The sequence below is a fragment of the Penicillium rubens genome, assembly GCF_028828025.1.
Source record: "Penicillium rubens strain IBT 27055 chromosome Unknown utg000002l_segment0_segment0, whole genome shotgun sequence".
Taxonomy (NCBI): Eukaryota; Fungi; Ascomycota; class Eurotiomycetes; order Eurotiales; family Aspergillaceae; genus Penicillium; species Penicillium rubens.
Window position 1 is genome coordinate 49613 of NW_026890600.1, and position 27179 is coordinate 76791.

General features: G+C 49.0%; 13 protein-coding genes across 13 annotated transcripts; 9 read left to right on the forward strand and 4 right to left on the reverse strand.

Moving 5' to 3' along the window:
* Window positions 1-28: 28 nt before the first annotated feature.
* On the forward strand, window positions 29-600 carry N7525_002466 (cytochrome c oxidase subunit VIIa). Its single transcript, XM_002559926.2, has 4 exons — window positions 29-115; window positions 212-254; window positions 405-440; window positions 513-600. The coding sequence occupies exons 1-4, from the start codon at window positions 86-88 to the stop codon at window positions 590-592; spliced, it is 189 nt and encodes a 62-aa protein (XP_002559972.2). The 5' UTR covers window positions 29-85; the 3' UTR covers window positions 593-600.
* A 549-nt stretch (window positions 601-1149) lies between these two features.
* On the reverse strand, window positions 1150-1905 carry N7525_002467 (NEDD8-conjugating protein UBC12; the record flags this gene model as incomplete). The annotated part of the gene is made up of 4 exons (XM_002559925.2): window positions 1150-1302; window positions 1363-1652; window positions 1740-1830; window positions 1885-1905. The coding sequence occupies 4 exons, from the start codon at window positions 1903-1905 to the stop codon at window positions 1150-1152; spliced, it is 555 nt and encodes a 184-aa protein (XP_002559971.2).
* Window positions 1906-2499: 594 nt separating this feature from the next.
* Window positions 2500-5495, reverse strand: chsG (chitin synthase class III; the record flags this gene model as incomplete). The annotated part of the gene is made up of 5 exons (XM_002559924.2): window positions 2500-2637; window positions 2696-4375; window positions 4431-4792; window positions 4861-5350; window positions 5418-5495. 5 exons carry the CDS (start codon window positions 5493-5495, stop codon window positions 2500-2502), a joined length of 2748 nt encoding a protein of 915 aa, XP_002559970.1.
* A 2296-nt stretch (window positions 5496-7791) lies between these two features.
* On the forward strand, window positions 7792-8961 carry N7525_002469 (uncharacterized protein; the record flags this gene model as incomplete). The annotated part of the gene is made up of 1 exon (XM_002559923.1): window positions 7792-8961. One exon carries the CDS (start codon window positions 7792-7794, stop codon window positions 8959-8961), a length of 1170 nt encoding a protein of 389 aa, XP_002559969.1.
* Window positions 8962-10020: 1059 nt separating this feature from the next.
* On the reverse strand, window positions 10021-11941 carry N7525_002470 (uncharacterized protein; the record flags this gene model as incomplete). Its single annotated transcript, XM_002559922.1, has 4 exons — window positions 10021-11385; window positions 11440-11678; window positions 11731-11839; window positions 11891-11941. 4 exons carry the CDS (start codon window positions 11939-11941, stop codon window positions 10021-10023), a joined length of 1764 nt encoding a protein of 587 aa, XP_002559968.1.
* Window positions 11942-13014: 1073 nt separating this feature from the next.
* preB (alpha-factor pheromone receptor STE2) lies at window positions 13015-14157 on the forward strand (the record flags this gene model as incomplete). Its single annotated transcript, XM_002559921.2, has 1 exon — window positions 13015-14157. The coding sequence occupies one exon, from the start codon at window positions 13015-13017 to the stop codon at window positions 14155-14157; it is 1143 nt and encodes a 380-aa protein (XP_002559967.1).
* Window positions 14158-14795: 638 nt separating this feature from the next.
* On the reverse strand, window positions 14796-16175 carry N7525_002472 (amphiphysin; the record flags this gene model as incomplete). Its single annotated transcript, XM_061212327.1, has 3 exons — window positions 15971-16175; window positions 14870-15898; window positions 14796-14818 (listed from the first exon to the last, which is right to left on the reverse strand). The coding sequence occupies exons 1-3, from the start codon at window positions 16152-16154 to the stop codon at window positions 14796-14798; spliced, it is 1236 nt and encodes a 411-aa protein (XP_061069348.1). The 5' UTR covers window positions 16155-16175.
* An 850-nt stretch (window positions 16176-17025) lies between these two features.
* On the forward strand, window positions 17026-18757 carry N7525_002473 (IscS subfamily cysteine desulfurase; the record flags this gene model as incomplete). Its single annotated transcript, XM_002559919.2, has 2 exons — window positions 17026-18123; window positions 18335-18757. 2 exons carry the CDS (start codon window positions 17026-17028, stop codon window positions 18755-18757), a joined length of 1521 nt encoding a protein of 506 aa, XP_002559965.1.
* Window positions 18758-19123: 366 nt separating this feature from the next.
* N7525_002474 (uncharacterized protein) lies at window positions 19124-20493 on the forward strand (the record flags this gene model as incomplete). The annotated part of the gene is made up of 5 exons (XM_002559918.2): window positions 19124-19644; window positions 19694-19772; window positions 19826-19942; window positions 20005-20280; window positions 20359-20493. 5 exons carry the CDS (start codon window positions 19124-19126, stop codon window positions 20491-20493), a joined length of 1128 nt encoding a protein of 375 aa, XP_002559964.2.
* A 1714-nt stretch (window positions 20494-22207) lies between these two features.
* N7525_002475 (indoleamine 2,3-dioxygenase) lies at window positions 22208-23721 on the forward strand (the record flags this gene model as incomplete). The annotated part of the gene is made up of 2 exons (XM_002559917.1): window positions 22208-22498; window positions 22570-23721. The coding sequence occupies 2 exons, from the start codon at window positions 22208-22210 to the stop codon at window positions 23719-23721; spliced, it is 1443 nt and encodes a 480-aa protein (XP_002559963.1).
* A 556-nt stretch (window positions 23722-24277) lies between these two features.
* On the forward strand, window positions 24278-24871 carry N7525_002476 (uncharacterized protein; the record flags this gene model as incomplete). The annotated part of the gene is made up of 2 exons (XM_002559916.2): window positions 24278-24385; window positions 24440-24871. The coding sequence occupies 2 exons, from the start codon at window positions 24278-24280 to the stop codon at window positions 24869-24871; spliced, it is 540 nt and encodes a 179-aa protein (XP_002559962.2).
* Window positions 24872-25465: 594 nt separating this feature from the next.
* Window positions 25466-26073, forward strand: N7525_002477 (uncharacterized protein; the record flags this gene model as incomplete). The annotated part of the gene is made up of 2 exons (XM_002559915.1): window positions 25466-25572; window positions 25626-26073. 2 exons carry the CDS (start codon window positions 25466-25468, stop codon window positions 26071-26073), a joined length of 555 nt encoding a protein of 184 aa, XP_002559961.1.
* Window positions 26074-26684: 611 nt separating this feature from the next.
* Window positions 26685-27118, forward strand: N7525_002478 (uncharacterized protein; the record flags this gene model as incomplete). Its single annotated transcript, XM_002559914.1, has 2 exons — window positions 26685-27008; window positions 27068-27118. 2 exons carry the CDS (start codon window positions 26685-26687, stop codon window positions 27116-27118), a joined length of 375 nt encoding a protein of 124 aa, XP_002559960.1.
* Window positions 27119-27179: the final 61 nt, after the last annotated feature.

Sequence of the window (27179 nt, forward strand, 5' to 3'; positions counted from 1 at the left end):
CACCAACGTCCGAGGCAGGCTTCAAACTGTCCGCAACCCGTATTGCTTTTGCTCAAGCATTGATTGACGCAAGTTATTCGTGACAATGCCCGCCGCTATTCCCCCCATTACCGGCGTACGTGCCCCTTCCGTTGACGGGTTAACCCGAGCGGGTTTATCAGGTCAATGAAATGTTCACAATGGCTTACTGACATTCTATGCTTGTTTACAGATGCTCCGCCGTGGTCTTGTCTTGGACCTGAGCACCGCTTTCGGTAAGTTGTGATTCGGATCAAGTGGCATGATCAAACGACAAGTTGGATATCGCGGTCTCTCGGGAGCACGTGAAATACAGGCAACAAGAAGATGGCTGCGATGAGATCAACAAATGAAATAGTTGCTGATTAGGGTGTCTCATCCACTAGGCTTCGGTACTACCTTCGGCTACCTCTGGTGGTACGGTAAGTAGATTATTCCCGGCTGCGCCAACTCCACGCGATTGATGACGTCGAAATCTAACGTGTGTCCTTAAGGCTACCACCTTCCTCGCGTGCGTGAGCGCGATACCTACTACGCCCGCCTCGAGGCTGAGCGTGCTGCCCAGCGGGGTTAAATCGATCACTTCCTCTCGACCATCTCCTTCCCGCCCGTTCGGCGCCAGTTCTTCTCCTGTCAAAGCGTTATGCAGAAAATCGCCCGGTGATGGGGGCATATGTCTCGACATCACCATCGGGCTTGGTTGGATCGACGGGTGTGTACGAGTGGGTGGTTAGCTTTGAGATCGATTGTACATATACGCCTGTGGGCAGCCAACCGTTTTGATTTTGGACTTGACCTTCTCGAGCTCAGTGCGAGATTACCGATTTGTCATCGCCATCGCAGGCCATTCTACGTAGTATTGCCCTGAACGCGCAAATTGATGTACTTGACCCCTACGCCTAGACAGCCAAATGGAGCGAATTTGGATCTATTGTGTTCAAACGCTAATTACGCCGGATATATGTACGTGGAAACACCAGCGCACCCCCCATGGGTTTGCTGAACCATGTCTGCGCCATGTAAAACCATAGATCGATATCCCGTATCTGCTCGTCGCCGTGGGGTATGGGCGGAGTCCGGATATGGGAACCGATGGAAAAACTGCAAGTGTGAAGAAATCCTAGCTAGCATTCACCGTAGCACCCGCTCAAACGATATGCCTCGGACGGACCCGCCGGCCATGGAGTTGCGTACGTTCTTCTTGAAGGTGTCACGAGTGGCGCGAAGATCTTCCGCGGCGTCCTTGTTAAGAGGGTCGGAGGCGTTTGGCTCGAGGAAAAGGAACTGCAGTGGAATGCCTGTCAGCGAAATCAATGACCAGTCAGAATAAATAAATCAACAGACCTGCATGCCCACAATGACAGCATTCAAATTCAACACGGGCTTCCAGTCCTCTCGTAGAATGTTTAAGCAGACGTTGCCCTCCAAGTCGATATTGGGATGATAGATCTTTTGTGTGCATTTGACCTTGGGAGGATCATGAGGGAAGTTCTGGTTGACGGCAAAGCTAAAGTTGAAGACACCACCCTTATACATGCCCTCGTCGGGTTCGATGGTCAAGGTGAAGTTGAGGATGTCGTCGGGGTTTGGGAAAGACATTTTCATCGTGCTGCCGAGGGTGAGTTCTTGAAGGTCTGAAGAGATAAGAGGTTAGAGATCCATACGACAACGATCCAGTGAGTACTGCAAGTTGTACTGTCCACTACGGGAAAGTCACTCACCTCGTTGCACGCGTAATTGCGCCGCTGTGACCTTCTTCTTCTTCTTGCCTGCAGCACCCTCGGCATTCTCAGCCTCCTGCTGCTTTTGTTTCTGCACAGAAAGTTAATCATACGGCATTTTTTCAAGAGCCAGATGAATCCCTACCATCGACCAGATTTTCAACATTTCGGGAGTCACCACCCCACCTGGTGGAATGGAGGTTTGGGGAGAGTGAAGTAGGAGGCAAGGTAACCACTCTAGAGGTATCAGATAAAAAAAAAAGAGAGACAGAAAGGAAAGGATTTTTAGAGGGCGAGATCAACGGGTGACAAGGATGACAACAGAGTGAAGGGTAGCCCTCTTGCGGGGGGGTCTCAGATCAGCAATCGCCTTTATCGCCTCTCCGCCTTCCAGTTGACGTATTGGACCCGGGGAACTCTCTACTATACATGTACAGTCTATGGGAAACATGACATGTATATATCTTTCTACTCAATAAATCTCGAAGGGGGAAAAAAAGTATATTGAATATGAAGTACATAATCATAGCGCTCCGAATGCGATCCCGTTGCATGGCTGATCCGACAAAAAAGTGACCACAGTAACCGTCAAAAGGTAAAACCGTGCGAATACATACTGGCTGGCATTGCAAAATCAAAAGAGAACAAAGTCGGGCATCTTTAGGTAGAATACAGATCACGGTATGGGAAATAAAAGGAAGAGAATAGAAAATTGGGTCAGGGGGGTCATGAAAAAGGGTACACATTTTGTCCTGGGGAACTACCGACGTGCAAAGCAGCACTTGATACCAGTACGACCAAGGAACCAACAGCATCCAATGAAACGGATCAATGCCACAGCGGCATTGGACCACAAGAGTGCCTGGAAGAAACGGGCTGTGCGGGTGGTGGCGGTATTCTATGATCATGTTAGTCGGTGGTCTAGTCAGAAAGGTTGAAGAAGAGTGGAAGCTTACTGTGAAGCCGAACTTATCGACGGACTCGCTGGTGATGCAGACTGCCATGGCGGCATTACTGAAGATCCAAAAGGTGACGAGCCGGGTACGGAAACTCTTGTAAGAGTCCTCGAGTGTCTTTTCGTCGTGTTCCACGGGGGCAACGAATGGAGTGAGCGCACGCTTCACAGTTGCCTCGAACTGGCTGTCGATATCCGCTTGGGGCTTGTCGATTTCTTCTATTACTGCTTCCTTGCTACCCTCGTCCTTTGTAGTCGTGGCTGACGGCAATGCATCGGCCTTGTCAGAACCCTTGGTACCCCAGGAGACATCGTGCCAGTTGCTGAAGGCATAGACGTTCAGGATGTTGATATAGGACGACTGGACAACCATATAGGCAGGGAAGGAGGTGAACATGTGCCATGGGTCGGCGTACATGAATGAGGCAACGAAGTAAAGACCGAATGTGGCAGCCAAGGCAATGATAATGATACCAGCGCCCGTCGACGAAAAGAAAGAGTCGAGGAAGGCTTTCAGGCCTTGGCCGGTAACAAAGTCCATGGGTGCGCCACCGCTGAACGCGCGAACTACCAAGTAGAGCGAATCGACCACAATATACACCTGAATGAGACCGAAGACCACAAACGAGGCGAGGTATGAGAACTTGGAACCCTTGGGTCTGTTACCAAGAGCGAGAATGAACTGCAACAATAGGAAAGCGAGGTATCCGTACTTCACAATTGTGTTGATAATGGGCGTAGCCGTCCTGCCAAAGGGGAAAGCGGTATCTCCGTTGCTGGGGCTTGGAGTACCGACAAGGTCAATGATGACAGTGGTGGTCAGCCAGTATGAAGCCAACGAGAACCAGGTGAGGAAAGTGTTGAAGATGTTATACAACATCTGGATGTGAAGGAAGAACATGCGAATGATGTTGTGACCGCTCTTATACATACGGCCAAAGTGCATCAGCGAGTAGATCCCTGCTGCAAAGGAACCGTTGAGCCAACGGCGACGCTGGGAGATAAACTCGGCGGCACCTTCGGGCACGTCAGTTTCACCCTTGGAGGCTTTAACGTAAGACAAGTGCCACTTAGAGCCTGCCTTAGCGACCAACTCGAAACAGAGAATTCGATCCTCGGCCAAGAACATGTTCTTTTTGAAAATGTTCATACCCTCAATACCCTTCTTTCCAAGTTGCTTAGACAGCGTGTGATCACCGTGGAAATATTGCTCAAGGGGTCGACCCATGATTGCACGGAATCGGTAGGCCGAGAAAGCACCGGGCAAGACACTAACGTATCCGAACGAACTCTCCAGGGGCTTATCCAAGATATTACTGATCTTGTACTCAAAGTTCTGGGCTGCCACGAGAGGGTTGATCAAGTTCCGCCATCCCTTTCCCAACATGGCGTGGATTTCACCACAGGCACCGCCGAGATCCTTATCGTTATAGAATGCCTCCCAGAGGTATAACAAGGACTTGGGGCCAGGTTTCGTACCGGCATCCAGCAGGATACAGACCTCGGGGTTCAAAATACGGCCGAAAGCGTTAAAGAGCCAACGATGCGAATTGATCTTCTTACTATTCTTTTGTTTCAGACAGAACATCATCTGCACAGGCGGTAGTGTGCTCGGGCCATCGTCCGTGGGCCGAATGAGCTGCTGACTTGGTGTGACCGAAAGCTGGGTCGTATACTCGAACTGGAAATTCAGTTAGCGCTGTTTCCTTGGGAGGCCTATCCTGCCACCCACTTACGATATGTGCCAAAGTCTCCTTCCCGTCAACGTCACGCTTCATGACACCATCCTGGTAGATACCGATGGTCGCAAGGACGTCAAGAGTATCCTTGTCGCAAGGGTCAATACCGTCAAAAACGAGTGCCACGACAATCTTCTGCCACGCGGGTCCACCCTTATTCCAGAACTCGGATTTCTTCAGGTTGACAATATCGCGAATGTTCTGCATCACACCGTGCAAGGTACGGGCCGTGAGATTCTTATCCTCGTTGTAGTAGGTAATCGCGATGAGCAGCTCTGTATGACGGTTGTACATTGCAGGGCGTAGGTTGTAACCATTGTGGAGGGTAAATTCGTTGGGGTCACAAGTGGCTGCGGTGTCTATGAAGAGTGAAGGCTCATTAGTTTTTCTCTTAGAGCCGTATGTTCCTCGTCTGGTCCACACGTACATCGCATGTGGGTAAACTCTTCGCTTCCGCCTTCCACGTCGTTGCGATATTTGGCTTGGATGGCATTCTGGATGGCACTCGGCACCGGGTAGTCGACGCTCAGGACGGAACCCTGCACTAGCTTGACCTTCCTAGTAGCATATCTGCGCAAGCCGCCGCCACCGCCACCACCAGAGGCGCCTCCGGGGGCCTGTCGCTGGCGCCAAGCCTCCGTGGAGGAGGTCTCGCTGCGGGCATAGGGCGATGCAACTCGGCCCGGGACACCAAAGGCCGCCGCAGTACTTTCCTCTTGGCCGGAATAAACGGTGCCAGTACTGTATGGGTCGTGGTAAGAAGGGGCGGTGTCCGTTGCATAGGTCTCCGTCAAGCTGTACCCAGAAGACGGACGTTGGGGAGAAACACCGCGCGAGTGGGGGTCGTCAAAAGGAGTCGCAAATGGACCCTGCTGTTGGGACAATAATCCACGGGCTGCATCCTCATCCTCGCGATACTAAGAGAAAAAAAAAATTTACCGGGTCAGCTCTCGCGACTAGTTCACCGCCTCTCCACACACATACCTGCGAAGCTGGCACATCCTGCAGATGATGACTATCATCATAGCTTGGTGAGTGCGAGCCAGAGCCGTGGTAGGCCATGGTGTCGCAAAGGTTGAAAAATCAGAAAGGGATGTGTTTCAAAGCTAACAAGAGAGGGGTATCTGTTCAAGCAGGGCGCACTTATGAACAATTATCGAAGCCACCAGGGCTAGGAGAGAGGAATATTTCTTTTTCAGGGAATATTGCAAATGTTTTGAATCCAGGGTCAGAGAGAAACAAAAGAGAAGGGGGGCGAAAAGGGTAAAAAAAAAAAAGGGAGACAGTGAGACTAGAGAGGTCAAAAATAGACTGTCTCCTAGCCCCGTCCCAGTTTAGTTTCCCCTTTCTCTGGTATTTTTATTATTTGGGTGTTTTTTTCGTTTGACTAGTTTACCGGTTTCTAATTATTTAATTATTGTATTTATATTTTAACTCAGTATAAGGAGTACAGAGTACATCCATAGATAATGTACATCCATACATATATGTATGTACCATATCAACTTAAGTAAAAAAGCCATACATACTCCATCCCTAGAAGAGAACAAGAGTCCGATGCCCCCGAGGCCCTACGGAAGACCCTGACTGGTTGAGATATCAAAGGCTGAGATGCTTGGAATTCTAATTTTGCTATTCCTTTTTCTTTTTTCGCCTTTTTCCTTTTTCTTTCTCTTTTTCTTTGAACTTTGTCCCCCTTTCACTGATTCGGTGTATTTACATTTTGGGTAAGTACGAAGTTGTACTTCGACCCTTTAGAAAGATGCCCACGGGTACATTTGGAGTCTAAAACACCCGAACCTAATAAGAGGCTCCACTCATGAAACGTGTGAATACGAACATTTGAAGTCGACCTCTCATATAATTGAATTCGGTTTATATCGTAGACATAACTTGACTCATTCCCACATTCTTAAGAGCTAAATACGGAGTACCGTTCAAAAGGCTTAACACTTATGGGGGGTGGTATGCCGCGACCCCACTATATGTGTTTGAATGTACAATGTATGTTGTATAGAAAGTCCTCGTAGTCTCGCCCATTCAACTTCCTTATTTACAGTTTCTCATTCTATGATTCTTCATTCGGTCCATTCTCTCCTATCGACTCTGCCAGGATAAAGTATATGTTGTACTCCCAGGTCACCTGACCCTGATAAATTTAGACATTTTTATGGACCCCAAGCATCTAGCGTATCTAGCGTATGTTTTTGCCCCAGTGCCAAGCCGATCAGCTCTTAAACTTCCAATGTTGTGAGTTGTGCTAACATTCAGCTCTGTACTTAGCCCATATACGGTAGTAACTGCGGTATAGAATATTGTTGCACGAGTCAAAAAAAAAAAAATTTGTTTTAATTTCTTTTATTTCTTTTCTTTCCCCCACCCACTTAATTTAATAAGATTTCAGTGACCCCAGCAATCATCACAGGAGGATCCATCCATGGATGTTCGAGATAAATTAGCCGCTAACCCTATTTGTAGATCATACACAAATAAACCAAACAGGTCAAACTGAACAAACTAGACAAACTAGATAAAGAAAAGTCCAAATTTCCCGCAATCTTGGAAAATTAATGATCCGAGAGTCCAGACCACTTGCGCAGTCCACACGGGAAAAGATGTCCACTTATTTCCCTCACGTTCAAGTAAGGTGAACATGGGATGAAACAATCTGATCTTTAACATTAAAGAGGCTGTATGGTCTCGATTTTAGTTCTTCCTTTTTTTTACTTCTGCTATTTACCTTCTTAAATGCTTCTCTACAATATAGGGTACTAACTATATATAAAATTTACTACGGAGTACGGAGTATATATCTCAGGTACACAATCGTACACAATTGTGTGTACCTGACTACCCCGTATCTTACCCGTGGAACCTCACGGGCCCGTGACCACCTTTGGAAGGCCCCCAATTATCCTCCCCCCCCCCCCCGTCTCTCTTTTGACTTGACACTCCTCTCCCCATCCATCTATCTATTCTTTCCTTGATCTTCCGATCAAGGTTTGTGAGTTGATTTTGTCTGATACGCGCGTCGGGTCGGGCCAACATCAACGAATCCAGCCCCCCTATCCTGACCGTCTTTGACATATACAATCTCTGTCAAGCGTCTGGGCCATCCCAAGAACAATGATCATCGCTTGATTCTCACCTTTCGATCTTTTTATCGCACACGACACTCGTTTCCTGCGCCTAACGGCTCGGCTTTGATGATCTACTGTTTACGCTCACGACTTGACGCCGATTGAGCACCTTACACTCCTTTTTTCTTATTTTATCTTGCACGTTCCTTGCCGTTGACCGGCTTTATCGATATTACCTCGTCTTTTTTATGTCATCATCTCGATCATACTCACCCATCATGCTTCTCGAACCCATGGATTCCGCCTTCTCCCCGGCCCGTTCCCTCTTCAAGCGCTGCAAGCAGTGTGAAACTACATCCCCCGCTTGTCCCGCTTGTCCCGACGGATCAATATGTACCATGACCGCCCCGAGCTGTGAGGAATGTGCGACCACAAAGTGTGTTTCAACAGGCTCCAAACCCTCGGACTCCGGGGGCACCGACACTGGCGCTATTGCCGGTGGTGTAATCGGTGGTGTGGCTGCCATCGCCCTCGTTGTGTTCTTGGTATGGTGGTTCGTCATCCGAAAGAAGCGCCTGGAGCGCCAGGAGGAGAAGAACGGCTCGTTCGCGGCGACCCGCAGTGAACGCCAGTCCATTGCCTCTACAGTCCTAACCCGTGCCTCCAATGTCATCCAAATCGCTTACATTCCTGGTGTCACCAACCGCTCTCCGCCGGAGACGCCAGCCTCCCTCGTGCCTCCCGTCCCGCCGCTTCCTGGTGCGACACCCGATCAACACTTCTTTATGCCGGGTGACCTGCGTGACTCGTCCTGGACAACCACGACCGGCCACCAGAGCATCTCGCCCACTTTGCGCAGCAGTGTGGCTACCACCATTTACCGTAACGATGCCATCGTCAGTGCCATGCCCGCGCAGCAGATCCAGCGGTCTCGTGCAGCCGTGGTGAGCATCCACAACGGAGGAGCCGGGGCAAATGCCCCTGGAGATGACTCGCCTGTTGCTGTCACGGTTACTCCTGCGGATGCGCCTGCGGTCCCGGCCATTACCCCGGCACAGCTCGCTCGGGCGGAGGCTGTCAAGGGCAACAGTTCATGTGTGGCTCGCAGCGTAACTGCCAAGCCGGTGATGGTGCGTGGTCCTTCGGTGAAGCACAAGCAAGCCAACAACACACCCGCCGTCGACCGGGTCGAAGAGCTGTCTGAGAATAAAGACGGCACAAGCGTGTCCACCACGAAGGACCAGTTCAGTCATAACACTTCCACATTTGACGCGTCCTCATCGGGCGAAGACGACACACATTCATCATCCAGCAACTTGGAAACCGGTTCCTCGCAGGGTCAGACCGACGCACGTCGAGCTTCCGGCTTGAGCGACGGACGTAATTCCACTCAGACGCCACCCGCCCGGGTAGAAAGTCCGTTCTCGGATGCGAATGAAGTGAAATGAGCGGGTTTGGGACCGACTGGGCGCAACGGTTTTCCTGATTTTTTTTTTTGTGATTTTCCAACTCTGTTTTCTATGTATGTATGGAGCCTGCCATGGCTTTTTGTACTTTTTTTGATATGTGGACTCCTTTCCTCGGGTGCGTTGTACAGCGAGTGTTGGCACACTGAGATGGGACTGTCGATTGAATCTATACTCTCATTGATTGTCATTTTGGACTGCACATCTTCGTATTCGTACTGCTATGGACTGTTATGGACTACCATTTCCCTCTATTGAAGATTTGCTAGACCTGAAACAGATGAAATGCTTACAGTTGTAAAATTGAACAGTACGTCCTCTGGTATCTGATTCCAGTGCCTTGAAAAGAAAATTATAGTATGTACGTACATATGTAGTCATGTATCAACCTCACCGTATCTTCCTTTGATACCAATTCCACTGTGTAAACATCAAGAGTCTAGCTTCATACGTATAGAGAAGACTTGTTTCTGTCTTGTACATATGTAGATGAAGGACATTGCTTATGCTTTGGAGATATTCCCACCACACCTCTCATATATATTTTAGACCCCTACTATAGAAATTCACCACTTAACTGCTTCTACTTTCGCATATCTTCATTTCCATCGTTAATTCCATTTTTTGACTGTGTTTACTATATATATTTCATATTTACTATGCAACTTGTTTGCTACTTGGAATGAATTGATCCAATTCCTTGCAACAGACCAGCCGAGAGATACTCTCAACTCGGGGGTAGAGCTCAAATGGCCGAAACTGTACTGGAGCCTATGTATATAAGGTGAAAAACAAAGCCAATCTTAAAAATTCGGATGCATTTTCCCGACTCTTCTACGAGGGCTTGCGTTATTTTGGTCTATATGGAGTATAAGAGGCAGGCCGGTCTGCACCCCTTGGCATAGGCACAAATACTTGGCGAAGTAGTCGCCGGAAGAGAAGAAGAGAGATATTCACATCATCTAGCTATTCCATAACAGGGAAAATGAAAGGGTATCTATAACCAGGATGCCTATTCAACGATGCTCAGCATCGGGTAATTCATCCCACGCTTTCATCCAGCCCCATTCCACGTCCGATTTTACGAATCAATGCCCGCTTGAGAAGTGCCTCACGTGCAAGACTCCGTGTATGCCGCGACCAGGAATCGACACCAATAACACCACGGACTAGCGCAGCCTGCAATGCATAAAGAGCCTGCTGGATGCCTTGCTCCTCGGCGACCAAATCGTATAGCTGTTTTCCTACCACGGTGGGGGCGACCAGGACGTCATCAATTGGGGGCAGGCCGGACGGAGTGTCCCCAGAAGGAGTGGAGGTTGAAGGAGCGCTAGAAGCGGAGATGGATGTAGAACGAGCCTGCGCGTCTGCGATGGTGGCGTCGGCGCGATGGATGGATTCCTGTAGGACAGTAGTGTTTGACTGAAGGGTTGTGTGGAGGGTATTGAGTGCCGAGAGTTCCCCCTGTAGCGTGGCCATAGCGGCATGCAGGGATCGTGATTGTGAGACGAGTGATTGTGCTGCCGTGTCGGATTGTGCTGCATTGGCGCGGAGGGCTTCCGCCAGGGTCCGGGACACGGCATTTAGGAGTGCGTCTTTCTCTGGATTTGGTGGGATAGGAGGCGCTGGTCCTGTGGGTGCGATTGAGGGTAGCTCGACTTCAAATGGCGAGGTCAGAAGGTCGGGTGTCTCGGCCTTTGCGGGAGCTGCTGGGGGTGGGCGGGGATAATTAGATGGGTATGGAGAATGCTGAGGATATGGGGGCCCAGACAGTTGCTGGTGTGGTTGATGGGGGAGTTGCGGCTGCGGAGGCAAGTGACCTCCCGCAGGATTAATCTGAGGAGGGGCCTGGCTTGCTATGCCTGACCCAGTTCCATGATGAACTGCCGCTCCGTTGTTTCTATAGTACGGTGCTTGACCCTGCGCCGACTGAGGCGGCATTGGCTGCCCCGCTGCCTGCTGGTTTGGTGGCTGCGACAAGGGACGAGGGCTGCTTATCGGTCCTCCAGTTTGGCCCGGAGGCGCGTAATGCTGGTATGAGTGGATTCCCGGACTGGCTGATTGTGTGGAGATATATGTTCGACGAGAGTCTTGCTCTTTTGGTGGTAGTGGAGGTAGCGGTGGGGGAGATCGATATTCATCAACCGGGTGCGGTTGTTGCTGCAGAGGCTCGCCAGCCGCGCTTGGCTTCGGCGGAGGTGGGGGTGGAATCTGACTCTGGGCTGTAGGCGGAGACAGAGGTTGAGCTTGTCTTGCAGATCCGACACCGGGTGGAAGGGGAGGTAATGGCGGGGGTGTCTGGGCAGCTTCCGGCGGAGGATGTGGCACTTGTTGTCTGTATCGGACTGGTGGCTCCTTGGCAAATATATCCTGAAGGATAGAAAGAAGATCGGCGATGGTAGATCTCTGCCGACACAGTGGTCAGTGGTTTGTCAACCCCCATGTTTTGCGAGCACTAACATCCCATGCTTCAGCCCAGTGTGCCAGATAGTGGTGGTACACCTGTCCCTCTAGCGTCACATGTTGCCCAACTCGGACAGCCATATCCTGTGTCGGGGTCACATAGGCAATTGGAGGCTCGCGTGGGTATGTATTTGGAATCCAAAGCGCAATGGGAAATCTGTATGTGGTTCCTCGGAAGGTGACAGGCAATGTGCCCACCAGGTGAAGGAGGAGGGCCGAGAAGCCTGTCTCGTAGGCTGTTGGGTATCAGAAATAATAACCACATCAAAATGAGCTTCAGACACTCACTATAGACATCTGTTCGAGGGGAGAGCGAGGGGTACTGCGCGAGCGCATTGGCAACATCGTGGTAGGTCCGGTTTGGGTCACGATAGGTCTGTTGTGGATCATAGTGATCCTGGAGGGGTTTTAGCAGACCGATAATATGGGGGATTTTTGAAAGACCTACTTTGGACAAGACACTATACAGCCAATTCAGTGTCCTCTGAGGGACGGCCATAGTGAGAGGAGTGGATGGAAAAGGGTTGGAGTCGCGACGGTTTCCTCTTCCCCGCAGTGTTTCTTGGCGGAGTATGGGGCCTTTTCTTTTCAGAAGGACATTGAAGATATTTGAAGATACCTGTAGATATTTGTAGATATTATTGCTTAGATCTCCAGGTCTATCCACCTATGGGTAGTTATAGTATACATAAGGTGTATCCATGTGTCTACACGGGAAACGGGCTCACCACCTTACAATTTACTCCCTACACCTCACCACCTCACCACCTCACCACCTCACCATTTCGCCATTTCGCCATTTCGCCATTTTGCCATTTTGTCATCTTGCCTTGTTTTTTTGCCCTAGAAAAAAGAACACAGGCTCATGTCTGAGTTCAGAGTCCGAAAAAATATCACCCCTTTTCCGATTGAAGAAAGTTGAAAACAACCGAAGTCTCGAGGCGAGACAGATTCACTAAATGATCCAATCAGCTCAATGGGCTGTGAATCAGAGACATCAGTCGTATAAGACTGAGGAATGTGAGGACTCTACCGAACTCATCCTTGGAAGATACATGGGATGAATCCCTTCGGGGCTTCTATGGAGACCCGAAACAAAGAAACCCTTCTCGACTCCAATGGACATGAGCCAGTGATATTCACCAGGTCAAAGGCTATTCTGAGCATTCTGAAGATCTCATGCAGCCATTATCACCCGTTGCCTAGGCCATTTATGAGCTTCTTTGTCTCATTTCATATTGTTCTTCCCATTCCCTTAGTATTGTTCTTTTCAACAAACTCACGCAGTAATGATCTGGACCTGGACTATGTGGGTTCTCTGGATGTTATTATTATTATCTATTGCCTTCGCCATTGTCTGTCTCGGCTTCTATGATACTGGCAATTCACCCTGATTCTGCTGATTCTGCTGATTCTGCTGATTCTCTTGATCTATATTCTTCAAAGGGCTTTAAAGAAACAGACATCATCTTCTGTCATGCATACTTTTTGACCGAATTTCAATTTCAGAACTATCTATGTGATCTGTCTTTCAATCCTTCGACTGAGATACAAATCCCAAATCACAGAGCCATGGCGACATCATCTCCAATTCAACCATTCGATCCATTCACCCAGAACGTCACCTTCCGTCTACAGGATGGCACGGAGTTCCCGGTCTCAGTAAAAGCCCTGGATGTCTTTGTCATGTACAATGTCCGGGTATGCATCAATTACGGTTGCCAGTTTGGAGCGTCTTTCGTATTGCTGGTGATTCTTGTGCTTCTGACCCAATCCGACAAGCGCCGTTCGGCGGTTTTTATCCTGAACGGCCTGGCCTTGTTCCTCAACAGCTCACGTCTGCTTTTCCAAGTCATCCATTTCTCCACTGCATTTGAACAAGTATACCCATACGTCTCCGGCGACTATTCATCCGTGCCGTGGAGCGCATACGCCATTTCCATTGTGGCTGTCGTTCTCACTACGCTAGTCGTCGTCTGTATCGAAGCATCGCTTGTGATTCAGGTCCACGTGGTTTGCTCCACACTACGTCGTCGATACCGACATCCTCTCCTAGCGATATCTATTCTGGTCGCCCTGGTGCCGATCGGATTTCGCTGTGCATGGATGGTTGCGAACTGCAAGGCCATCATTAAGCTCACATACACGAATGATGTATGGTGGATAGAAAGCGCAACCAACATCTGCGTCACTATCAGCATCTGCTTCTTCTGTGTCATCTTTGTCACTAAGCTCGGATTCGCCATCAAACAGCGCCGCCGACTCGGAGTGCGCGAATTCGGTCCGATGAAGGTCATCTTTGTCATGGGCTGCCAGACCATGGTTGTCCCCGCCATCTTCTCCATCACCCAGTACTACGTCGTTGTGCCAGAGTTCTCCTCCAACGTGGTGACCCTGGTCGTCATCTCACTCCCACTCTCATCAATCTGGGCCGGCGCCGTCCTCGAGAACGCACGACGTACCGGAAGCCAAGATCGTCAACGCCGACGCAACTTATGGCGGGCCCTTGTCGGCGGTGCTGAAAGTCTACTGTCTCCCACAAAGGACAGTCCAACGAGCCTGTCTGCCATGACTGCTGCGCAGACTCTGTGCTACTCGGACCACACCATGAGCAAGGGCTCACCCACCTCGCGGGACACCGATGCTTTCTATGGAATATCAGTCGAACACGATATTTCGATAAATCGTGTTCAAAGGAACAATTCAATCGTGTGATGACGCACAGCACTCGGCAATCCAAAGCTATCCTTCCCTTCCATTTCGGTGTACACATGCAGGATCCTGGCCAGAAACCGACTTTACATGTACATGCTTTTTCTTCTTTTATCCTCGATTGCAGGTTTTATACAGTACAACCTTTCTTTTATCTCAATATGCAAGTTGTTACCGCGTTATTAATTTCAAGCCACATTCCCCTTTTACTTTTTACTGTTTTCAGGAGCTGTAGTTGCATTACATCCATGGAGGCTTGTATGCAGTGGATGAACTCGAAAAATCGGAAGAGTTCTCAAGGTCTCAATGCTCTTCTCATTAATATATGTCTATATGGGCGATCGATTCTGCTATGAAGTACAATGGAATCCAGAAAAGGGTAAAGAAGCTGAGTATACCCATGGGTGGGATTAGAATATGTATGAAGCTTGTGCAAGGAATACAGCCAATTCACCGAATGCATTGGAACGAATCGCAATGAGCTGAGTGAAGTGAATTAACAATACCGAAAAAAAAAAAAGAAAAGAAAAGAAAAGAAATAGACACAAAATATTTACAGACGAAACGCTCTATGTTTCGAAACCACATGTGCGCCAGAGCAAGGAGCAAAAAAAGGCTGGCAAGTTAATAATATCCCTGTGCTAATTCAATTGCACATAGTTGGCTATACTGAATGTGAGCGAATGCGATTCCATAAAGAGACTGAACCACTTACCAGGAAACTGGCCCTCCCGACCTGCAATTCGTCCGGACCACCATTCATTGGTGTTGTCGGTGCGTTGGACAATTTCAATCACATCACCAGCCGAGAATCCCAGATCACCATGTGCCTGAGCCTCGTAGTCATAAAGAGCGGTGACAGTTTCAACCGGTTTACTGAGATGGGCGGGCTTCGCCCGTGGAGGAGGCGGGGCAGGCTTGCTCTTGGCGGCGGAAGAGAAACTGCCTGTTGGACTGGGGCTGACGGCGGCAGACGAATAAGGTGGTGGGGGGTTGTCATCGGTGACGGTCGAGCTGGAACGGCCTCGGCCGATGGCACTCTTGCTATCAGCTCCCTTGCCCGGACCCAGTTTGGATCCAGAGCGGCGGACACCTTGGGTTTTAAAGTGCACGATGGTAAGAGCTTCGGCTTGCTCCTGGATATTGCCGCGCTTCTGCTCGAAGGCCTCTTCAACATCGAGTTTCAGATTGAAATAGCTGATGTTCATGCCCTGCATTCGTTCGTGGAGAGTGTAGAAGACGTTGAGTTGCATATAGTAGAAGGACTGGAAGAGCGGGCGGATGAACTCGGCTTCGAGCGTGAACAGCTTGGGCAGTTCGTCCTTCAGCAAATCGTTGTAATAGTTAAACTCCTGGGTTGCCTGCTCAACATCGTTCTCGGCTTTGTATAGTGCTTTCTCGTCTTTGAGCGATTTGTCCTTCTTCTCTTCCAGCTTCTTCAGTGAGGCGTTGTGGCGGTCAAAGTCCAGCTTCTTGTGATCACGCTTAACCGCAACCTTCCGAATGACCTTGATCACCTCGAGCAGCTGGTCGGCTGGGCTGATAATGCGGCTCTCGATCATCTCCAGTTCGGGGGCTAGGGCCTCTTGTAGTTCCTTGACGATGACTTCATATTCCTCACAGGCCTGGATGCCCTCGGCATTTCCTTCATATTGGTAGGAGGTGGGATCGGAGGCGCGACCGGAGATGGGTTTGTAGATTTCGGCGATTGCTTTGGAGAATTCGATTTGGTGGCTCAACATGCCTGCGCACGCGGTCAGTATTTGGGGGGGGGGGGGGGGGGGGGGTACAAAAGTTGAGAGATTCGAGGACTCACCATTAATGGCAGCAAAGTATTTCTTGGACTCATCGTGTAGCTTCTTGGTCTCTTTCTCGAGCTCATCAAAGCGGCGTTCGGCATCGCTATAGACAGCATCCTTGGAATGTTCACCGATGTTGAACTTGACCTTGAACTGCTGTGGCGCACGCACAATGCTCTTTTGGAAACCTTTAAAACTCATGATGGTAGAATAAGGAGAGAGGCAAAGGAAGAGAAAGTGCCAAGGTGGGGTGGGAAGAAGAAGAAGAAGGGCGAACCCAAATTCAATGACATAAGACTCTGCCAGCGTTGTACGGAGCTGAAGTCCATTGTGGCTGTACACATTTCATTTTTATACTATTTTACCTATTGTACCTATTTGGTGTACTATTTCGGACAATTTTGGACTATTTCGTACACTACTCTGCCTTATGATCCTGTGGCGCAATAGTTTCAAAATTCCAAGGTTAGGCACCTGGATTATTTACTCCATAGTCCATACCTACAATACTACCTAGGTACATACGTACTACATAACCTACCTTAATATGCTCAGAGTATAGTCATTAATATAGCTCTAAAGACATCGAATGGTTACATATATTGTATGTACATCTCTACCGATCTTCACTTCTCTTTCCCCGGCAGCCTTACCCGAGAAAATCGCAAGAACCATCAATTTAAAACCCCCAGTCCGATCGTCATCATTGGGCCATCATTCCTTTACGTGCGGGGAGTGACTTGGCAGGATGAAATGGGTGAATACCATAAATCGGAAGAAAAAGGACATTCAATATAATCAAAGCAAAATCATCGCGATTGCTATAAGCGCAGAGAAATGAAGATATAATATGGTGGAAGCTCTTGGGGGATATGGGGGATAGCCATATGGAATGCCTCAAAGGGGAAAAAGCTCAGACCTCCCGAGTGTTCTGCCTCAGGCATGACGGATAAACCCAATTGGGATAACCCCGAGATCTTTAGTCATAAGAGATGCAGATGATAACAAAAAGTCGGGGTTAAGCGTTTCCTTCTTCATCCCACTTACAAAGGATATCGGTATCATCTTCATAATGACAAGTGCTGTTTCTACTGCTTGGAGACAGGCCTCTGCCTTCTCCACGCGCCTTTCAGCTTATTCCCGAGCTCCTCGAGTCCTCGCCACCGGCCTGCGCGGTGCTCGATCTTATGTCTCCGAGACCAAAGTTGGCCAAGCCCAGGTCAACATCGAGACTGCCATTAAAGAGGAACAAAAGTCATTCATGAACCAGTCTCATATGGCGCCCCAGGATACCAAACTGCCTGGTTCGGGGACCTCCGGCGACGCCGCGATGAGTCCCTCGGCCGGCATTCTGAAGCAAGCCACCGTTATGGACCAGGGCACCCGACCCATCTACCTCGATATGCAAGCCACCACACCCTTGGATCCTCGCGTTCTGGATACCATGCTTCCTTACCTCACCGGTATCTACGGTAACCCGCACTCGCGCACACACGCTTACGGTTGGGAGTCGGAGAAGGGAGTCGAGGAGGCTCGCGGGCATATCGCCAAGCTGATTGGGGCCGATCCCAAGGAGATTATTTTCACAAGTGGTGCGACGGAGAGCAACAACATGAGTTTGAAGGGTGTGGCACGGTTCTTTGGTCGGTCGGGAAAGAAGAATCACATCATCACTACCCAAACCGAACACAAGTGTGTGCTCGACAGCTGTCGACACTTGCAGGATGAAGGGTTCGAGGTGACCTACCTGCCAGTTCAGAGCAATGGTTTGATCCGCATGTCGGATCTTGAGGCGGCCATGCGCCCCGAGACTTGTATTGTCAGTGTTATGGCTGTAAACAATGAGATCGGTGTGATCCAGCCGCTGGAGGAGATTGGCCGTCTCTGTCGGTCTAAGAAGGTGTTCTTCCACACCGACGGAGCGCAGGCCGTTGGAAAGATCCCGTTGGATGTCAACAAGCTGAACATCGATTTGATGTCGATTTCCAGCCACAAGATCTACGGTCCCAAGGGTGTTGGTGCCTGCTTTGTGCGCCGTCGCCCGCGTGTCCGTCTCGATCCTCTCATCACTGGTGGTGGACAGGAAAGAGGTCTACGTAGTGGCACCTTGGCTCCTCATCTGGCAGTGGGCTTTGGTGAGGCTTGCCGAATTGCTGCCCAAGATATGGAGGTAAGCTTTCTTTTCTCATTTTCATTATTGCCACGATTATTATACACTGCAATAAGCATCTGTTGGAAATCCTTGGGAAATACGTGTGTCCTTTGGGCCAGCTACTCAGCTCCAATGATGTCACCTGCAGGTATAATGAGGTGACAGACAAATGAACTGGAATCTTCCCCGGTCTTCGGAAAAATGTCATGCTAACTGACTGATCGAACAGTACGACACCAAACACATTAACCGTCTGTCGAAGCGTCTGAGCGAGGGTCTCCTTGCCATGGAGCACACCACACTGAACGGTGACCCCGAGCACCACTACCCTGGCTGTGTGAACATCTCATTCGCCTACGTCGAGGGTGAGTCCCTGTTGATGGCGCTGAACGACATTGCGCTTTCATCGGGCAGTGCCTGTACCTCCGCCTCTCTGGAACCCAGCTACGTGCTGCGTGCTCTAGGTAGCAGCGACGAAAGTGCCCACAGCAGTATCCGTTTCGGTATCGGCCGGTTCACCTCTGACGAGGAGATCGACTACGTTCTCAAGGCTGTCCAGGCTCGTGTATCTTTCTTGCGTGAACTGAGTCCGCTTTGGGAGTTGGTGCAGGAGGGAATTGATCTGAACACGATCGAATGGAGCCAGCACTGATCATATTAATTTGGATTTGAGAAAAAAAGCCCACTAGGGCCGGCGTTGAAGTGTAACAACATCGGATTTGTACAGACTGAGAATAATCACGCAATTAAATACTACCTCTTTAAGCCGGTTGCTTTGTATGTCACCTCTGTCACCTTCAAAGCTTCTCCCCGATGGTATAAATACCGAGTCAGCAAGACGTGTAGCCTCGTGATCAACGTTAAATATAAATTAGCTTCAGATTCTTTCGGCCCAAAACCCTCTCACCTAAGGCGCCTCTACTCTTTGGCAAAGAAGTTTAACCATTTATCTACCGAGAGTGAATTCCGGGTTGGTGAGCACAAGGCACAATTTGGACAGAACAGAGCTATAACCAGGATGCATCTATCCCTCGTCCTTTGCGCATTTGGGAGTAATGTGGCCGCTCTAGCGGGTCCCCAATCCCCTGAGCTTCATGTTGTGACTTCTTCCGGCTCGGTGAACGGGATATACAATAATTCTGCACACACAGTACGGGCGTTTCTGGGAATTCCATATGCCGAGCCCCCAGTTGGCCAACTGCGATGGGCACCATCACGCCCCAAATCACCACCCCGAAGCCCCATCGATGCATCATCCTTCAGCAGTCCCTGTCCACATGTGTATAGGTACTCCAATGAGTCTATTTGGAATGTCCTTCCGTACATGATATGGAACTCTGGGGACATGTCTGAAGACTGTCTGTATATGAATATCTGGGCACCTTCTATCGAGCATCGAGGCAACGGGGAAGTTCACAAAGCAGCAGTCATGATGTTCATTCATGGAGGAAGCTATGATACAGGCGGTAGTTCGGTGGCTTACTATGATGGCACGAATTTGGTACAGGACCACGACGATCTGATTGTTGTTACCTTTAAGTAAGGAGATGCTGAGTTTTGCCATTCAATCACTAAATTTGGGGGTTAGTTATCGACTGAATGTCTTTGGATTTCCTAATGCGCCAGACCTCGACCCTTCCAAACAAAACCTTGGACTCCTGGACCAGGTGGATCTGAGCATGTATGGTTGATAGTATGAATGAACTAACCACGTATTTAGCGACTGGCGATCGAGTGGGTTTATGAGAACATAGCCAAATTCGGTGGTGATCCAGATAGGATTCTTCTGTTTGGTCACTCTGCTGGGGCTGCTTCAGCTGATATCCACTCATATGCAGTGAGCATCTGGTTTCTATATTGGTACTTTTCAACTATTGACAAACGACTAACCTCTGATAGTACCCAGATAACCCTATTGTCCGCGCAATTGCTCTCCACTCCGGCACCGCTCCATTACTGACTTCGGCCCCTGACCATCGAAATTGGAATGAATTTTCTACTGCGGTTGGATGCGGCGTAGGAGCCCAATCTTTCCAATGCATGAAAAAAGTTCCAGCTATGAAAATTGTTGAAACAAGGGCCCGGGGAAACTATACCTTCCATCCCATTGTGGATAATGTCCTCGTCTTTTCCGACTATGGCGCTCGAGCTGAAATGGGGAAATTAGCACGACTGGTATGTATATGACCATGGCCTTTTTTTTTTTTTTTTTTACGTGTCTCTTCTTGGGTTGACTGATACTTAAAACCCTAGCCAACATTGGCAGGGATTACTGGACGTGAATATTCGGCTTTCTTACCGTTAAGTCAAACATCCGTTGATGAGATAGCAATCCATGTGCTGGGTCAACAGATTTACAACTGTCCCCTCCGGGAATCTGTGAGGTAAGAGTCCATCGTCTCTTCTGTTTTAACTGGTATTAACTGCATTATTCATCGACTATTGATTTAGGATTCGAGTGGATCACCAGGTGCCCACCTGGAGGTATGTATATCATGGGAATTTCACCAATCTTAGCCCAATTCCATGGCTTGGAGCATATCACGGGTGTAAGAATGGACCGGCCTTTTCCTTGCTCATTCAATTTTAACATCCTGTCAGCTGAGATACCTATGGTTTTTGGGACCTATAATATATCGGCGATCCCTTCGTCCGCCAGGGAAGTTGAAGTCAGCCAATACATGCAAGGTAATCCCTTCCTGAAGGCCAGGTATTGCCTGGATTGATGATTTTCTAGGAGCTTGGGTTGCATTTGCCAAGGACCCTAGGGGGCTGAGCGAATATGGGTGGCCAGAGTTCAGCTTTGATGGTATATCTCTTTCCCTATCTTTTTCTCTTCTTCATTTTTTTTGAAGCTGATCATAAGTGATAGAGCCAACCTTGATCAATCTCGCACTGAATAACACGGTGCAGGCAATACTTACTTCTTCTAGTTCATGGGATACCTTTTGTGTCTCGATCTGAGGTGTGAGCTTGGCAATAGTTATATTGTGCTACGATGGTATAGCTAGGTGATTCCAGACTCATTTGAAATGTGTGCTATGGTTATCTACCGAAGATTGCATGTATATGTAGGAAGTGTGACACAGTACTAAGTACATTTACTAAAGTACAATTTACCATGTACTTCGAGGTAGGGATACCTCGGGCCTCGGGAATAATATTATTAAGCAGGGTGCCTTGTATATTAGGCATATTCAGCATTAGTTAACTAAATAACTATTGAGTATTGAGTATTTTAAAGTTATTAGAGAGAAAGAAAGATGAAATAGAATAAAATGTAGATATACAATGTAATCGAGTGACGTCCAATCTAAATCCAGACTATCTATCACCCCCAGATCAAGGCTGACGATCCTGAGTGAAGCGAATTTGAAGCTCAAAATAAGCGAAAGCACGAAAATGTACGAAAATGTACGGAAATGCCCGGCAAAAGCATGTCTTTCCCGGCTTCCCCCCCTTTGTCTCGCACTCAATTTCGTCTTCGCTTAAATTTCACTCCACTGGGTCCTCGCGGATGCACCCAGTCCCTCTTGGCAGACTATCATTTGATTGTATAGCCATATAAAATGTACCCTGACACCCTCTACTGTTTCGACTGGGCTCTACTCTGATCTACCTAGTCCACTCCTCTAAAACTTCCCCGGGGTCCTCTAAAAAACATCATCTTCCCCTTCCTATATCGGAGCTGATCAACCCTATTATCTCTCTTTCCCTCATTTCCCTCTCTCTTATTTACCCGTTAACTCCGTCCATGTCCTTTGTACTTACCTTCCAGGGATCCCCGGTGAAATTTCGTTCTAACGGGAAAACTCTGACTATTTAGCCCATAGCTGAGGTAGTCTTTTATAATATTATAATATTATAATACATAATCACTGACTCCCCCATATTATTCTCATTCTCATTTCCGTTATCATTCTGAATTTAGGAAAAAGTCATACCTTGGGTCCGGGTCCCTGATCTCTCTGATCTCTGGTATAATCCGTATAACCCTTCCTTTTCTTTTTGTTTCCAACCTGCCAACATCTCAAACTTGTATTCATTTCAGCATTTCCCTTTACCTTTGAATCCCTGAATCTCTGTGGTAACTCGCAGGACGATGTTGCCTCCAGTCCCTAATCCTACTGAGTTTGGAATCACTTCCGACTATGGCTTCCTCTCCCCAGAACTACCTTTGGAGGTTCTCCCCGATCCTTATTACGCCGAATGGGAGATGATTATTGGCAATCTCCAGCCACTGCTATTGAGCAAACGTTTACGGTCTATCGTAGACCAACTCCCTATACTCTCCGTCACACACCTCCAGACAGATGCTGAGTGGCGTCGTGCATATGTCATACTGGTGTTCATACTACATGGCTATGTCTGGGGTGGCGATTCGCCCACAGAGGTACCAGCCCATCCTATTGGTTCATGATTCGAAAAAAAAAAAAAGTAGATGTACTGATTCTTTTCCTTAAGAGGGTTCCACCTCAACTTACAGTGCCTTTATTCGAAGTCTGTGAACGACTCGAATTACCCCCCGTTGCAACCTATGCTGGAGTCTGCCTTTGGAATTATAAGCCGATCTTCGCCGATGAGCCAGCCATTAACCTGGATAACCTAGCTTGTCTACAGACCTTCACTGGATCCCTAGATGAACAATGGTTCTATCTGGTTTCAGTCGCCATAGAAGCACGTGGGGCCCCTTCTATCCCCGTGATGCTTCGGGCCATCAAGGCGGCCCGCACAGGAAACAGCCAGATTGTAACCGAGTGCCTGCAGCGACTAGCGGAGACCATCGACGAGACCAACACACTACTCCAGAGGATGCATGAAAATTGCGATCCATATGTCTTCTACAACCGCATACGCCCTTACCTAGCTGGAAGTAAAAACATGCATGATGCCGGATTGCCAAATGGGCTGCTGTACGACGACGGTCACAATCCCGAGTACCGGCAGTATGGAGGGGGCAGCAACGCCCAAAGCTCACTCATCCAATTCTTCGACATCGTCCTCGGTGTCGAACACCGACCAACCGGGACCAGTCGCAACGACAGTGATAAAGGCGCCGAAGACAGCATCAAACCAAGAAACAGCTTCATCCACGAGATGCGCTCCTACATGCCTGGTCCACATCGGCGATTCCTTGAGCATATTGACTCGGTAGCGAACATCCGCTCCTTCGTCGAGGCGCGACGCGGAGACTCAGCGCTATGCATTGCCTACGACGCATGTCTGGCCATGCTGCGAGTTCTACGCGACAGACATATTACCATAGTGTCCCGCTATATTATCCTGCAATCCCGAAGTGCACGCCAGCCCTCCCAATCTGCCAACCCAGGCCCCCCAGCAGCGAGGAACCTCGCAACCGCGGCTCCGACCGACAAAAAGAAGCTGCGCGGTACCGGTGGCACGGCCCTCATTCCGTTCCTGAAGCAGGCTCGAGATGAAACCGGGGAGCCTGCCATCGACGCGTGGGCACGACGGTTGCTGAGCACTGGTCCTGCTGACAAGAAGTTTGCTTCGTTGAGCAAGGTTGGGGAGCAACCAGACGGTCATCTTGAGGTTGTCGGTCTCTGTGGAACATGGACAGCCGAGGAAAATGAGGGTGGGATTTGTCACTGGTAGTTTATAATTTTTGTTTTGGGGGTTCAGTCTTTTCGAGCGTGGCATTGCATGTGGGATTTATGTACGCCGTACGCGGCGACTTGGTGTTTGGGGAATTGCATGAACTTACCTAGGTATGGATATTGGGATGAAATACACTCTACACTCCTGGGTATCTGGATGATCAAAGATTGTCTCATACAATATTGTAGAAACTTCCAAACTCGTCAAAGGCCTTCAAGGCTTGTCCCTCCGAGGGAATAAGACGTCATCCATTCAATCACGTGACATGACATCATGCCATGACGTAGTGCATCAAAACAATTGTTTGGAGTTTGTAGAACTTCAGCCTTGGAATGATTAGATTGGAGAATGCCCTGGAAAATGTTGGTTAACATGGCTTGTGTATATAAGTGGCCTTCCTGTCACTTCCTTTCACTACTTCATCAACCACTTCATCAACCACTTCATTCTTGAACCATCTCTCATCTCTTCACTATCTACCATCTACCATCTACCATCTACCATCTACCATCTACCATCTACCATCTACCATCTACCATTCAACCATTCGATCATGTCTGACAACACTGGCAATGCCTCGACTGGTCAGTCGTACATTGACCAAGCCACTGGTCTTGCTCAGCGCGCCATGGGTACTGTGACTGGCGATTCTTCCACTCAGGTAAGCATCCATTCTAGTCCCCCAATACTCTACCGCATCACTAACCCATCTCAGGCCAAGGGTGATGCCAAGCACGAGGAAGGTGAGGCCAAAAAGGAAGCCTCCCACACCACCTCCAAGTTAGGCCCATTCACCGCCGACCCGAACACCGGAGCCGTTGCTCGAGACGACCCCAAGCGCGACACGGGATCCTGGGACCAGACTGTCGGCTCAGCCAAGGAGTCGGTCGGCAACCTGATCGGAAACGAGAACCTGCGCCGCACCGGAGCCGAGCAGAACGTCGCTGGCAAGGAACAAGAGGCCAAGGGTCAGCTCAAGGACTGGGGTGAGGGTATTCAGAACCGTGCTCAGGGTACTCTTGGATCCATTGGTGCTGCTGTAACTGGCGACCGGACCGAGGAGGAGAAGTACCGTGATATTCATGATGAGGGCAAGGTCCGCCAACGCGGTGCCGAGGCCGATATGGCTAAGAAGGGTGGTGTTTAAGCTTGACTTGGGCATGATCTCTTGAGTCTGGGTTCCCTTTCTCAGTCGCGCTTCTTTTTACCATCATGATTTTTTACGATGGCCTTGCTATGATATCCAAATTGATGCCACGTTTCCATTTCGTCTTGTAACTGTACCCGATATAGGTGTAGTTGAGTGGAGTGCTATTGCCCACCCTTTTTCTCTTAGTTCTGGGAGACAGGCTATGGATAAACTATGACACAGATACACTTGAATTCACATGGATCTACAGCAGATCGATCAGGTTTCTCTGCAATGCTACATCGACTTCCACTACATTTCCCCGCAAAGGAATTGATTTCCCGAGGATCTGACAGATTGGCATCTGATCCCGGGGAGCCCGAGGTTGATCAATGATCAACGGGAAAAGATCTAGAATCTTGGAAGTTGTAGCAGTTAATTCCAGTAATTTGGCGACTAACTTGTATATTGCATGTCACTCGAGACTAATGCAGAGAGATCCGATCGGGCCAAGCAGGTTAAGCATTTGATATACTCTAGCCTCTGCCCTATCTGACTGGACTGTATACCCTCTTTTCTCTCTTCTCTTTTCTTCTCTACGCTCTTGACAGAATGAAACTGGCAGCCTTACTCTTTGCTACAACAGCCTGGGGTGCTCAACACCATCACCGAGATACTACAGACAATGGCATCGACCTAGGTGCAATCTCGAGCGCACTGTATTTGATTCTTTCTTTGGATTATCTTCTTAACCATACTAACAATTTCACAGTGGGAATTTGATGGGCAACCAAACAGCCAGTGCGAACTTTGCCAACATCTCGCCGCCGCCCAAGTCTCTCATCCCGGAGATCCTATCGGTGGTGCCCGTGTCTGTCATCTGGGAACTTATCAACCCAGCAGAGCGGAGTTCCCTCGCCAGCCAATTCCAGGCTGGCACTACCCCAGCCTGGTACACTGCCCTCCCGTCGGATGTGCAAGACTACATGTCGGTGGTCAAGTCGCAGATCTCGGCGGGGGCATTGACGGCCACAACATCGGAACCGAACACGGCAGCAAATGCAGGGACTGCAGCGACAGCCACTGCGACCTCCACTTCTGGAGGGTCAGCAAGTTCGACCTCATCTAAAGGTGCGGCTATACAGGCTGCACAGCCCACAGGACTGGCCGTGTCAGCGTTGGGGGCGCTGGGAGTGCTTGGACTAGCACTGGCTCTGTGATGGTACTTTGTAGATATGACTGATGAGATACGTCTGAAATCATATTTTATTCATATGAAATTGAATATTTATCTTTACGGTGGATCTCAAGACCGTTACATTAAGCACATGCTGCTGCTCCTATAGATTAAATTTAATATAAGGATGCAGATGGTATCATATAAGCATATGCATGATCGCGACAAGATAGATAGCGCTTTGTCGATCCCTACTGAACCGATCATTTCCTCCGAAGTGGACTTTGGTCAAAGCAGGGAATTGTGAGACAGGCGAATTCCCATTTACCTGGAACAGCGTAAAAAAGAGAAGTTCAATGCGACGATCTTCCACTAAACGGACATTCTGGGGGGAGCGGGGGGAGACTTGCGGGGAAATCTCTCGGGAATCTCTCTCGTATTGGCGTGAATACTTTCTCCTTCACATGGAATTGCTTTATCCCTCGGCCTTATTGAAAAGTCTAGATGTGGCCTCGGACAATATCCTACAAAGGCAAGATTAGGGACAAGTTACATACGGGAAATAGACCTTTGCTTATAAGACTCTCTGGATGGGGTTGCCTTCTTGTTCCTCACTTCAATATAACAATTAACAGAACAAAATAACAAAACAAAATGCGTTTCTCTCGGATTCTGTTCCCTTTGGCCTTAGGCCCCTTGGCTCTAGCTGCCCCCGAGCCTCGTCCCAATCCTGTCGCTGCGCCGGCCCCAGCCGCCAGTGCTGGTCTACTGGAGGATCTACCCGAACTCCTGAACGGCGTTCAGGGTCTCTTGAGCACCGACAATATCAACAAGCTGGATACGATTCTCGACGGTGCGGCCAAGTTGCTCGCCGCCGATAATATCGATATCTTGCAGGATATCTTGACCAACGCCCACAGCTTGTTGACCAAGAGCTTTGTCGATAACACGACTACCCTTATTGGGGATGCCACACCGGTATGTACTGCTCTTTTTGTTGGCATTTACACTCATATACTAACACTAACGTACTATAGCTGGTCGAGGATGTTTCCAAGCTTCTGGGTGGTATATTAGGATCACTATGAGGATAAAAGGGATCATGAAATTACTTTAGTCTTGTTTTTCTTTTTTTGCACCAATTTAAAG